The sequence below is a fragment of the Lipotes vexillifer genome, unplaced genomic scaffold (assembly GCF_000442215.2).
Source record: "Lipotes vexillifer unplaced genomic scaffold, Lipotes_vexillifer_v1.1 scaffold484, whole genome shotgun sequence".
NCBI lineage: Eukaryota > Metazoa > Chordata > Mammalia > Artiodactyla > Lipotidae > Lipotes > Lipotes vexillifer.
In genome coordinates this window covers 44776-56440 of record NW_006786458.1, presented here as the reverse complement: position 1 = coordinate 56440, position 11665 = coordinate 44776, and the positions used below count along the sequence as shown (strand labels likewise).

At 47.7% G+C, this 11665-nt stretch overlaps 1 protein-coding gene and 1 non-coding gene across 2 annotated transcripts in view; both read left to right on the top strand.

Annotated features, from left to right (window-relative positions):
* The window catches only part of TNFRSF10A (TNF receptor superfamily member 10a), a 33996-nt gene extending 23646 nt beyond the window's left edge, over positions 1–10350 (top strand). The window contains exons 2-10 of the mRNA XM_007458808.1: positions 2477–2582; positions 3409–3522; positions 4238–4349; positions 5130–5203; positions 5291–5386; positions 5910–5941; positions 6403–6579; positions 8770–8845; positions 10037–10350. Coding sequence (XP_007458870.1) covers positions 2477–2582; positions 3409–3522; positions 4238–4349; positions 5130–5203; positions 5291–5386; positions 5910–5941; positions 6403–6579; positions 8770–8845; positions 10037–10350 — 1101 coding nt within the window. The remainder of the gene's footprint in view (positions 1–2476; positions 2583–3408; positions 3523–4237; positions 4350–5129; positions 5204–5290; positions 5387–5909; positions 5942–6402; positions 6580–8769; positions 8846–10036) is intronic.
* A 299-nt stretch (positions 10351–10649) lies between these two features.
* Positions 10650–10722, top strand: TRNAE-UUC (transfer RNA glutamic acid (anticodon UUC)). Its single transcript has one exon. It is a non-coding gene; the product is annotated as a tRNA-Glu (tRNA).
* Positions 10723–11665: the final 943 nt, after the last annotated feature.

Genomic DNA, 11665 nt, shown 5'->3' with positions numbered 1-11665 from the left:
CCCTACACCTTTGCCACATTAAACTGTAATTCTTTGCTAGTCTAAGAAGTAAAAATGGGGCACCACAGTGCTGTGGTTTTGATTCCTCAGTGCCAGTAGAGATTTTCAAGGATCCATGAGATTTCTGAGACTGGGAGTGGATAACCAGGAGACCCCAGATTAGGCAGCAGGGGAGGGGGCAAAAATACAAACAGTAAAAGAACTGACAAAAATCTTACACAAATTCTTTCAGACAACATAAGAGTTCTTTAGTAGATTCTAAGCCCAGCATAACCCTAATAGTGAAACCTGACAAAAACATTTGAAAAGAAGAAAAATATTAATACCTTTCAATATCCTTCCTAAAAACAGAGGCAAAATTCCTTAACAAAACAAATAGTAAACTAAATTCAGGAATATTTAAAGAAGAAAACATGCCATGACCAAGTGGGGTTAATCACAGGAATAACATCTGAAAATGAATCAGTGTTTTTCACTATGCTAACACCATGGAGGAGAAAAACTATATGAACAGCTTAACAGATGCAGAAAAAGCATTCGACAACACTTAACCTCCCTGTCATGCTAAAACCTCTCATTATATCAGGGCAGAAGAGACCTTCCTCCATCTGATGAAGGCCGCTTCCTTTTGGAGTCACATAGGAGATTAGGATAACCTAGAAAGGGGTGTGAAGGAATGTTCTGTAGTAATGCTCATTTCCAGGATCTAGACAGAGGGTTTGGGTTTCCCAAGTGTATGCGTTTTTATTTAAAAACTATTTGAATGGTACCCTGAAGAATTGTGCATTTCTTTGTAAATCTTAACACTGAAAAAAACTGTAAAGAAATATGGAGCTCAAGTTACTGACAATGCTGAAGTATTGAGTTGCAGATGTGAATTTCATCATAAAAATAAGACACATAGGAGAATGGACAGAGGGATAGATAAAAAAAGAAATATGGGGCTTCCCTGGTGGCGCAGTGGTTAAGAATCCGCCTGCCAATGCAGGGCACACGGGTTCAAGCCCTGGTCCGGGAAGATCCCACATGCCGTGGAGCAGCTAAGCCCATGCGCCACAACTACTGAGCCTGCGCTCTAGAGCCCGCGAGCCACAACTAGAGAAAGCCCGTGTGCAGCAACGAAGACCCAACGCGGCCAAAAATAAATAAAAATTAAATAAATTAATTTAAAAAAGAAAGAAATATGTGATAAAGCAAATATAGCAAAATATTAGTTACAGAATCTAGGTGGTGAGTATATGAGAGTTTACCGTACAGGTCCTTAAACTTTGTTGGATGCATGAAAATGTTCATAATAAAACATTGAGGGAGAGCGCCTGTGAGAGGAGAACCAGGAAAGAGAGGAGGGAATAGGACTTTGAAGGCAGGGAAAGGAGATTCCACCAACTTGTGGGGAGTCAGAGGAGGCCCAGCCTGGGGAAGGGACGACTTAGAGGACATATGTGGGCTTAGCTGTCCCCAAATACTTGACGGACTTTTCTGTGGAAGAGAGCTGCATTTTATCTTTTTTAGGTCCAGGCAGTTGAACTGGGCTCCACGTAAGCTGTTTTCATCTTAACTGTGTTTTTCTTTCTTTCTTTTTTTCCCCTTAATTTCACTTTCTATTTTGTCACTCCCAGGTTAAAGCAAAGTTGCAAAGATTATACAACCCGCCCTCCCCCTTTATCCTGTACCATGTGAAAAATAGCTGCTGATATGATAGATCCCATGACTGAATACTTGAATGTATATTTCCTACAAATGAGGACATTCTCCCCCAAAACTACAACATAGCCTTCAACGTCAGAACACTAACATAAACACGTTAATCCTCATCAAATCCTCAGACTCCATTCAAATTTTTTCGACTGGCCCCATTGTGTCATTGTTAGCATGGAGACTCATCTCAAAACCCTGTATTTGCTGTTTCTTCTTCCTCTGTGTGACTCATTATGTGGAACGCTAACAGCTTCCTTTCCAGGACAGTTTGTCTGGTTAAAGCCAAAGGTTCATTACTCAACTGTGATTCTGTATCCTGATTTTGAAAAAGTGTGTGCATAGTATGACTCATTTGTGAAATTGTGTGTGTGCGCGCACGTACACGCCTGTGAGAAAGAGAGAGAGAGCCTGAGAATATTACACATATGGTCAAATAGAAGAAGTAAAGACACAAAATAATGGATGTTTTCTCTAACTGGGGGGATCTCTGTAGTTTCTGTATTCTTATAAAAAATTTTTCCTTGCCCATGCTTTCTGGAATAAACATATTTTATTTTATTATAAGAGAAAGGAATACCAGGAAAAAAATTTAAGTGTAAGTTACTTGGTAGCACAAAAGGCCAGGGGACAGACATGAAAAGAATGAGAGTTTATAGCTGGAAGAAAGGCCCCAGTTCTGTTTTGTTTTGCGGGCTGTGGTCAAGGGACTGTGGGATACATCCGGGGAGGGATGAGAGTCTGGAAGCCACTCATGCCTGTCCCTGCTTTGTCTCCACAGATTGCGGCTGCTTTAGCCATGCCCATAAGGCAGGAAAAATTTCACCAGCAATTATCTGCCCCACAGGGATGGAAACGCAGCCTCTCAGAGAAGTTGTGTCCACCAGGTACATTCTAAGGCTGATCTCCAACCCTTACCCGACCCTTGTCTCCCTTATCTTCATGTCCTTCTTGGTCTTCTGATTCCTGCAGTTCCTGGCTCTTATTCCACAAGCATTTACTGGAAGTCTTCCGTGTGCCAGGCGCTGTGCCAGTGGAGGGCACGAGGCCCCTGCCCTCCTGGAACCCTCCTCCTAGGATGGTACCCAGACAGATGGACAGATATGACAGTCAGAGAGATGAGATAGAAACCATGAGGATAATTGAGTGATGGGTGGGACAGAGTCGGGGTTGGTGTGGCCTCCTGGGGATGGTGACTTTGGTGCAGAGAGCCAGGTAGAGTGCTCCTAAGAGGGCCCCGGGAACTGTCACCCCAGGGGGCAGGGCTGGGCTTGTTTGAGCAAAGCTAGGGGGCAGCTGGGGTGAGTGGAGGGTGGAGAGGTCACCGGGACAGGTGGGAGGAGGCCACAGACCCTGAACACTGTGAAGGGAGCATGAGTTTTATTTTTTTAGTGAGGTATTAAAGTAAGTAAAAATCTCACTGTTTTATATTGATACATGTTGAAATGATACTATGTTGGTTATTGCCTCTTTCTTTTTACTCCTTAATGTGCCAACTATGAATGTGACTTTTATGTGTGGCTTGTAATATATTCCTGTTGGCAGTACTGGTCTAAGGTATGTGGTAGATATAGAATCAAAAGATTAAAGCTAGGTCAAGGAGAGTTCCCCGTGTGGATTCCACTGATGGCCGAAAGAGGCAGCCCTGTCCACACTGCCAGCCTCTGGGCATCCTGTGGGGATTTACTCACCAGCTTTTCCCTTCCTTCCCAGGGTTCCATATGGAGGAAGCCAGCGGAGATTGTACGCCGTGCATGGATAAGGTGGATTACACCAATTATTCAAACACCCTCTCTTCTTGCTTACTCTGTAAGATTTGCAAATCAGGTACAGAACATGTCCCCATGCCTACAGTTGGGTGATGAGATGGGATTTGAATGGAACGGGGAGTCAGAAACTTGATTTCCAGCCCAGCTAGGTCTTCATCCTACCCTGTCTTAGGTCAGTAAAATAAATGAAAACAAATTATTTGTATAACGTATGCCACCTGGTAGGGAAGTCTTTCAGAGCATCAGTTGGAAGCGGGGGAGTAATGTGTCCCTTGACGGAGGGGCTGGTTAGTGACAGCATGGGAGGCCTGGGTGAGTGGGACAGGGCTGGGTTTGAGCTGTGTGGTGAGTCTGGTTCTGGGCGGGGCCCCTGTGAGCCCTGTGGCTTCTGCTCCGGGATCTCAGCCTCTCTCATGACCAGCTGGGCCAGGTGTTGGGAAGTCACCCAAGCGGTCCTCTCCATCCAGAGTGTCTCATATTACACCCTGCCCCCCCCACCCCGGCTCTTGCTCCTGATTTGTGATCTCAAACCTTTTTCTTCCCAATCCTGATGTAATCTGTAATGACGCATGGTCCCTTTCATATGCCTCTATTGGTGACACACGTGAACAGTGGCTGTCCTTTGGATGGTCTGCGTGTGTTGCTGCAGAAAATGGCCCCCAAATTACTTCCTGAACTGAGTAGAACTGAGCGGGTGGGGATCTAGGTGGTGAAGAATGGTTGAGAGACACGTGAGGGAAACACACCCCCAAAACCTTATCTTTGGTCTCCAGGGGAAGAAGAGAAAAGTCCGTGTACCTCAACCAAGGACACTGAGTGTCAGTGCAAACCTGGCACTTTCCGTAGAGAAGATGCACCTGAATTCTGCTACAAGTGCAGCACCCGGTGAGACATGGGAGCCTAGGGGGCTCCCAACCCACAGAGACCCCCAGTTTCCTTGTACCCATTTCTCTGGTTTCCATGCATCCCCTCCTACCTCCTCAGGGCTCCCTTGTGCCTGTGGGGTCTCCTGAACATGCAGCAGCCCCTCCTCATTCCTCTGTGTGTCCTTCCCCAGGGCCCCCTTCCCACACCTCCTCAGAAGGAGCCTAGAAATACAAGTGTCTACCACAGACAGAAGTCATAATGAGGCCATATGTGTGCTCCTTCAAGGTTCCCATAAAACCCGAGCCAACTCAGCTGGCCTCACATCCAGCCCTTGTTCCCCAATAAGATCTGAATCTTTCCTATTTGGGGGTGTAGGGGCCAATAGTAATTAGCTCTTCTCTGATGCTCCAGTGCTGGCTGTGATTGGTAGGAAGAGTCAACAGGTGGAGGACAAGAGGGTCCTTGTATTAAAGCTTGACTGGAGGATGAGGCTTGGCTTGTGCCCAAACCCTTCTGACCCTTGACTTGGATGAGGTGCCCCCTCCCAGGGGCCCAGCTCCTGAAGGGGCAGCTCTGACCACTCAGCAGGAGCCCTGGGCCCTGAAGTGCACAAGCCCAGATCCTTCTCCCACCCAGCAAGGGGTAGTGAGGGGCCCCAGCCCTGCGGACAGGAGAAGCCCGTCCCTCCTGCACTGTCTTGTCAGGGTACCCCAGGTGGGAGTTTTCTCCCTCTTTCTCCTCATCTGGCCAGCTTTCCCTGACGGATCCCCTCCATGTCCTCCCTGTGTCTGTACCCAGGTGCCCTGATGGGATGGTCGTGGCCACGCCCTGTAGCCCCTTCAGCGACCTCACATGTGTGGACCAAAAATCAGGTACCCAGGCCAGTGGGGAGGCCCTGGTTCCTGGTGAGACAGTGACCATGCGCCCGAGACTGCCCACCACTCCCTCTCCCTCCTCAGGCACTTCAGAGCTGGTGATTGGATTTGTAGCTGGAATTATACCTGTCTGTGTCCTGCTGCTGATCGCATATGTTTTCTGGCGGTTCTTCATTCAAGGTGAGGTTCTGGGAGGGAAGGGGGAGGTGCTGGCCCCCTCCTCCATCTCCCCAATCCTCCTGGCTTGGCTCTGATCTTGTTCCCCGGGATCCCCCTCCACCTCCCACCTCACCTGCTCCTACGAAGCCGGGATCACATGAGTCCCCCAGCTCAGCTGACGGTGCCCTCTTCCCCCTGGCCAAGTATGGTGGGTGGGGAGCAGGGTCAGTTCTTAATGTCTTTAGGACCCCCAGCCAGGGCAGAGAGGTGGTCAGCACCTTGACTGGGTGACAAGAGTCAGGGGAGAGGGTCGTTCAGCAGAACCCCACAGAGATTTTACATAGATTTCATCTTCCCCCTTCTCTTCTCCCTCCCTGAGGGTTCTCCAGATTTGGAATGGCCCGCTCCCTGTCACCAGCCCCGGGGCTCCTTGTTCAGTGTCTGAGCCCCCAGCCCACACCCTGTCCCTGGCACTGTCCCTGGGGAGGGAGGTGCTGCAAGAGGGCGCTCCCCACTGCTCAGGTGGATGCCTCTTCTCTTCTAGGTCGTGGTGTGGACCCTAAGTGCATGGACAAAGTGAGTTGGTTTCTCCAGGACCTGGTGGCATCAGGCCCTCAGTAACTGCTTGGCCCTGGGTGGACACAGTCCCCAATTTGTCCTATGCTGTTGTCCCTGGCTCTCTCAAGTGGCCTAGGAGCTGTGGGCTGACTGTAGGAGAGCAACTGGCCTCTTGAGAGCAGCTCTAAGGCTGGTTGGCAGTGCTAGCCCTGTCCCTCTTACTGCTTGTGAGGCACCCTCACCCCATAACCCTGGATGCACCCTGGGGCACGGAGGGTGTCAGGAAGGGGTGCTGAACCCCCCTTAGCACAGCACTAGGGTCCAGGTGCCATCAGCAGAGCCCTGGATATGCTGAGTCTGTACCCACCTGGGGGGCACAGCATGGAAGTAGGTGGGGAGGCAAAACCCACAATGTCCCCCGCAGACACTACATGGATCTGTGGGTATGGATTCCTGAGTCCGCTCTTTGCCTTCCCAAGGTCCTCTTCTGGCGCTCACATCCCTTAAGAGGTCCTGGGGCTCTGGACAATGCCCACAACAATATGCTGATCAACAGAGATTCGCTGGTTGATCTGGTCCCTGAGCAGGAGGCAGAAGAGCAGGTGAAGCCGACGGATGTCACGGCCCAGTCCCAGGGGGAAGCAAAGCGTCTGCTGGTGAGTGTGGTGCCCTGGCCCTTCCGCTAGCCCAGGACCGCGGTAGAAGCAGGGAAAGGCCGATGCTGGTCAGGTGTCCTGTCCCGTGGGGAAGTGGTGATGGATGAAGATCATGGTCATGGAGGGGAAGGGAGCCCAGGCCCTGCTATGGTCGACTGGCAGCTCTTATGCTACTTATCATCTGTCTTGTTCTCACCACATTCCTGGTGTCTAGAATAGCCAGAGTGGTCACTCCCATGATTGTTCAGTGATGGAATTAAAGCTACATGATATTTTTCTGTGTGATTGTTACATGCTTTTAAGCCATTCCTCATCACGTTAGGAATTTCACATTTATTTCAAAATTATTATTAAGTTGAATCTATTTGAAAATTAGTATTTGTCTCAATGAATAGACGTATTTGTGGGGTGGCTTCCTAGCAGAAGTAGAATCTTTGTCAACGTATGGAAGTATTTTGCACTGTACACACACACACACACACACACACGTTTGGGGTCATATGATTTCAATAGTTTTGTATGACGTTAATATATTTCTTTTTTGGTAACAAGCAGAAAACTGACTTAAACTTGTATTTTTTTTGTTTTGATTATTTTCAGATGATTGTTGTCTTGTCTGTTAAGAGTCTTTCTAAGCAGACATGCTCTTGTGCCCATGAGTACATGCATGTGTGTTTTTTCATTTGGTTTAGTATTTTAATGTGCAGAATTTTATATATTAACTAATTAAATCTATCGATACATTTATTTTTCATTGCTCAGAGCTTTTAAAGTCCTCCATCGGGACTTCCCAGGTGGCGCAGTGGTTGAGAGTCCGCCTGCCAATGCAGGGGACACGGGTTCGTGCCCTGGTCCGGGAAGATCCCACATGCCGCGGAGCGGCTGGGCCTGTGAGCCATGGCCGCTGAGCGTGCGGTTTGGAGCCTGTGCTCCGCAACGGGAGAGGCCACAACAGTGAGAGGCCCGTGTACAGCAAAAAAAAAAAAAAAAAAAAAAGTCCTTCATCAAACAGAAGATAAAATTCTCTAATTTCTTGGGTAGGCTTTTTAAAAAACTTTTTAAATTTTATTTATTTTTTTGGCTGTGTTGGGTCTTCGTTTCTGTGCAAGGGCTTTCTCTAGTTGTGGCAAGCGGGGGCCACTCTTCATCGTGGTGTACAGGCCTACCAGGGAAGCCCAGGTAGGCATTTTTAAAATGATGTGATTGGTAGCATAGAGCTTATAAGCTAAATGGAGGGACTTCCCTGGTGGCGCAGTGGTTAAGAATCCGCCTGCCAATGCAGGGGACACGGGTTCGAGCCCTGGTCTGGGAAGATCCCACATGCCATGGAGCAACTAAGCCTGTGCGCCACTACTGAACCTGCGCTCTAGAGCCCACTGAGCCACAACTACTGAGCCCACGTGCCACAACTACTGAAGCCTGCACACCTAGAGCCTGTGCTCTGCAGCAAGAGAAGCCACCGCAATGAGAAGCTCGCACACCACCACGAAGAGTAGCCCCGGCTCGCAGCAACTGGAGAAAGCCTGCATGCAGCAATGAAGACCCAACACAGCCAAAAATAAATAAATAAATAAAATTTAAAAAAAATAAGCTAAATGGAATTTATTTTGTGATAAATAAGATATGAGGAGCTTGCTGAATTGTTCTGAGTTACCATCTCATTCTTTATACTCGATTTAGCTGCTAATTTTTTGAGTATTACCTTAATTTATAAATTAGTCTAGGAAGAACTGAGATCTTTTAGATATTCTGTATTTTTCTTATGAAGAGAGGTAGCATTTTCAAGTCAAGGGTTTTATAATACCTCAACTAGATGTGTGTTTTTCTTTGGGAAATTTCTCGTATTTCTTGTTGAGGCTGTGTCTTTGTACTACAAGTGTTCTGTAACCTTATGAGTTTATCTGACTCTTGTAATTCTTTATATAATTTATTATCTGCTACAATTTTTAACATTCATCCATCCATACATTCACATTTAAGTATTGTCGCTAAACCATTAGAGTTTGGTAAGAATACAATGATATATCAAATAATGACTATTTTGTCTCCTCCCTTCAAATATCCTACATTGTGTTTTTGTTTCACTTATGGCTGCATATGCCAGAATTTCAGAGCAATGTTTGCTAGGCTCAGTTCTGGAACCCAGGACCCCTGATTAAGACCAAGGCTGTTCTCCACTGTGTTTTACAGGAACCAGCAGAAGCGGAAGCGTCTCACACGAGAAGAAGGCTGCTGGTCCCAGCAAACGGTGCAGACCCCACTGAAAGTGAGTGCTTTCCCCGGGCGCTGGAGCAGGAGTGGAGGGCAGAGGGACAGTGTCCTAACTGCCGTCCCCATAGCTGTTAGGGCAACTCAGAGCAGGGATGGCTTGTCACTGGACCTTCGGGACTCTACTTCCCTCTCTGCCCCCTCTTCTTCTTCCCACTCTGCACCCCTCTGTCCCCTAACAGTGTCCCCAACACCTCCCTGTCCTTCCCTCCCCCCATCCTCCCTCCTCCCCTGTTGCTCAGGGCCAGGTTGGCCCACCCTGAGGCATCTGAGGGGCTGTGCCGTCCAGCAGGGCACCCAGGGGCCGCAGGAGGCTGTGGAGCACCTGACCTGTGGCCAAATCTGATGAGCTGTAGTGTAACTCGATACTGTATTGCAAAGAATTGGTAGGAAAAAGGACTGTAATATGTCTCATTAACAGTTTGTTGTATATTGATTACATGTTGAAATGAAAAATTTTAGAATATATTTAGTACCCTATTTTATGAAAATTAGTTATTACTTGTTACTTTTTACGTTTTTCAGTGTAGCTGTTAGAAAATATAAATTTGTATTCGGGGCCCACCTTATGTACCTATGGACGGTGCTGTGCACTGCATTTCACACACATCTCATTGAATCCCCAGTACAGTCCCGTGAGGTGGGTGGTGTTTGCTCCATTTTATGGGTTAAATTCTTGCTCCGAGTCTGTCCCCATCTAGCTCTGCCACAGTGTCAGTCAGTGAGGCCGAGCTGGGCGTGAGGCCAGAGGCCCTCCTCCCTCCAGGCCCTTGCTCTGTCCCCATTGCAGAGGTGGCAGCCGGGGGACCTCACTCTCGTGAGAACGGCAGGTGCCCTCCTCTGAGGTCTGTTGCACCACTGTGTTCTGCCCTCTGTCTCCTACCACAGACTGCCTTCTCTCTCCATGAGGTCCATCTCCCCTCCCTGGTGGGCCCTCATTCCCCCCCGCCCCCTTAGGGCAGGACTCTCTGGAGACCTGGACTCCCTGCAGTGCCTTGGGCACAGGTGAGGCCCATGCAGTGTGGCCTGATTCTCTGCTGATGGGAAGCATGTCAGGGACGCAGAGCAGCAGGTTCACCAGCAGGGGGCGCTCCTCAGGTCCCACCCTGGGGTCTAGGCCTGATTGAGGGTCCTCTGCCCTTTCTGAAGCCTGTCCCAACTCTATCTCTGTGACTTCCCCCCAACTTAGGCCTGAGGCTGTTCTTTGATGACTTTGCAACCATCGTGCCGTGTGACTCCTGGGATTTGCTCATGAGGAAGTTGGGCCTCACGCAAAATGAGATCCTTCTGGTCAGAGAAGGGGTCCGGGTCCCTCGGGATGCCTTGTATGAAATGCTGGATACTTGGGTCAGCAACAAGGGACGGGAGGCCTCAGTCAACACCCTGCTGGACGCCTTGGAAAAGCTGGGGCAAAGATTGGCAAAGCAGAAAATTCAGGACCACCTACTGGACTCGGGAAAGTATGTCTATGAAGAGAGCGAAGCAGGCTCTGCTGTGTCCTGAGTGTTTGAGGACCTCAGTCTTTCACTTGAAGACACTTTTTTATCCTTATAGACTTGCACTTTTTATTTGTATTTGTTATTTTATTTGTCATTCATGTTGATATGTATGCATTTAATGATGTGTAACATAATACACATCATTAAAGTGCAAACATTGTGAATTTTTGTACTTTTATGTTTATATATATATTTATATAAGTGTTAAAAAATTTTTGGAAATATAGTTTCTAGGTTGGTTATGTGGGTTACCTGGATGAGAGCTAGGAATCAAAAACAATTAGAAATACAAAAGGAGGAAATTCCCTGGCAGTTCAGTGGTTAGGACTCTGCGTTTTCACTGCTGAGGTCCCAGGTTCAATCCCTGGTCGGGGAAGTAAGATACCAAAAGCTACGAGGCAAAAAAACCGAAACAACAACAAAAAGAACAAACACAAAACAACAACAACAAAACCAAAGGAAAAAAAATTAAAAAAGGAAAGGAGAAAAAGCCCACTGTGGGGAGAGCACTGATAGCATCTTCTCCCTCAAAGGAAGTTTGGTCACTTTTGGTTGCCTGGTGACTTCTCCAGGGCCCACTTTAAACATGTCAGTTTTATAGCTGTATGACTATTTACATTTTTTATAGGTAGGAGTTTACAAGTGAGCAGAGAGTGAGGAGAAGTGGCATCCATGTGCAGCCCTGTATCTGGTGTCCGTGAACTGGGCTGTCATGCCTGGGCCTCCTCCTGTTCATCTGAATTGGCTATATAAAGGATCTCAGCCCCTTTGGAAGCTTTGGCCTTCTGCAGAAGAAACTCACACAATAATACCAGTTCTTAAATACTGTGAGAATTGACCTGAAATGGCTGCTATATTAAGGTTTGGTCCTTTTATTGCTTTTTAAAAATATCTTTCTGCCATTAAACTCATCTCCCTAGTGTTCCAACTGCTGCAGGATAATTTAATGGTGGAAGCAATTCTCAGGGGTTTTTGGTCTATTCCATCTCAAAGCTTTGTGTGTTGTCTTCCCTAAGGTTGATGTGGCTAATGTGGCCAAAACTGGAATTGCCCGAAATTTAGGCACATCAGGATATAGCATGTGGAGTCCACTTGAGTTTATAGAAGGGCCGACCCTGTGGTCTTGGTGCTATATGCCCCTGGCCCTGAAGTCAGGACTTCCTTTCCTGGAAGTCAGGTGTTTCCTGCCTTTGCTGTTCCTTCTGTGCGGGACACTTTGTCTTCATCTTCAGAGGGAAATATAAATGGATTCTTGTCAATCGAGTGCTGGGTCACTTGTCCCTTTCTCAGAAGACATCCTTGAGCGCCAATCTAAAGTA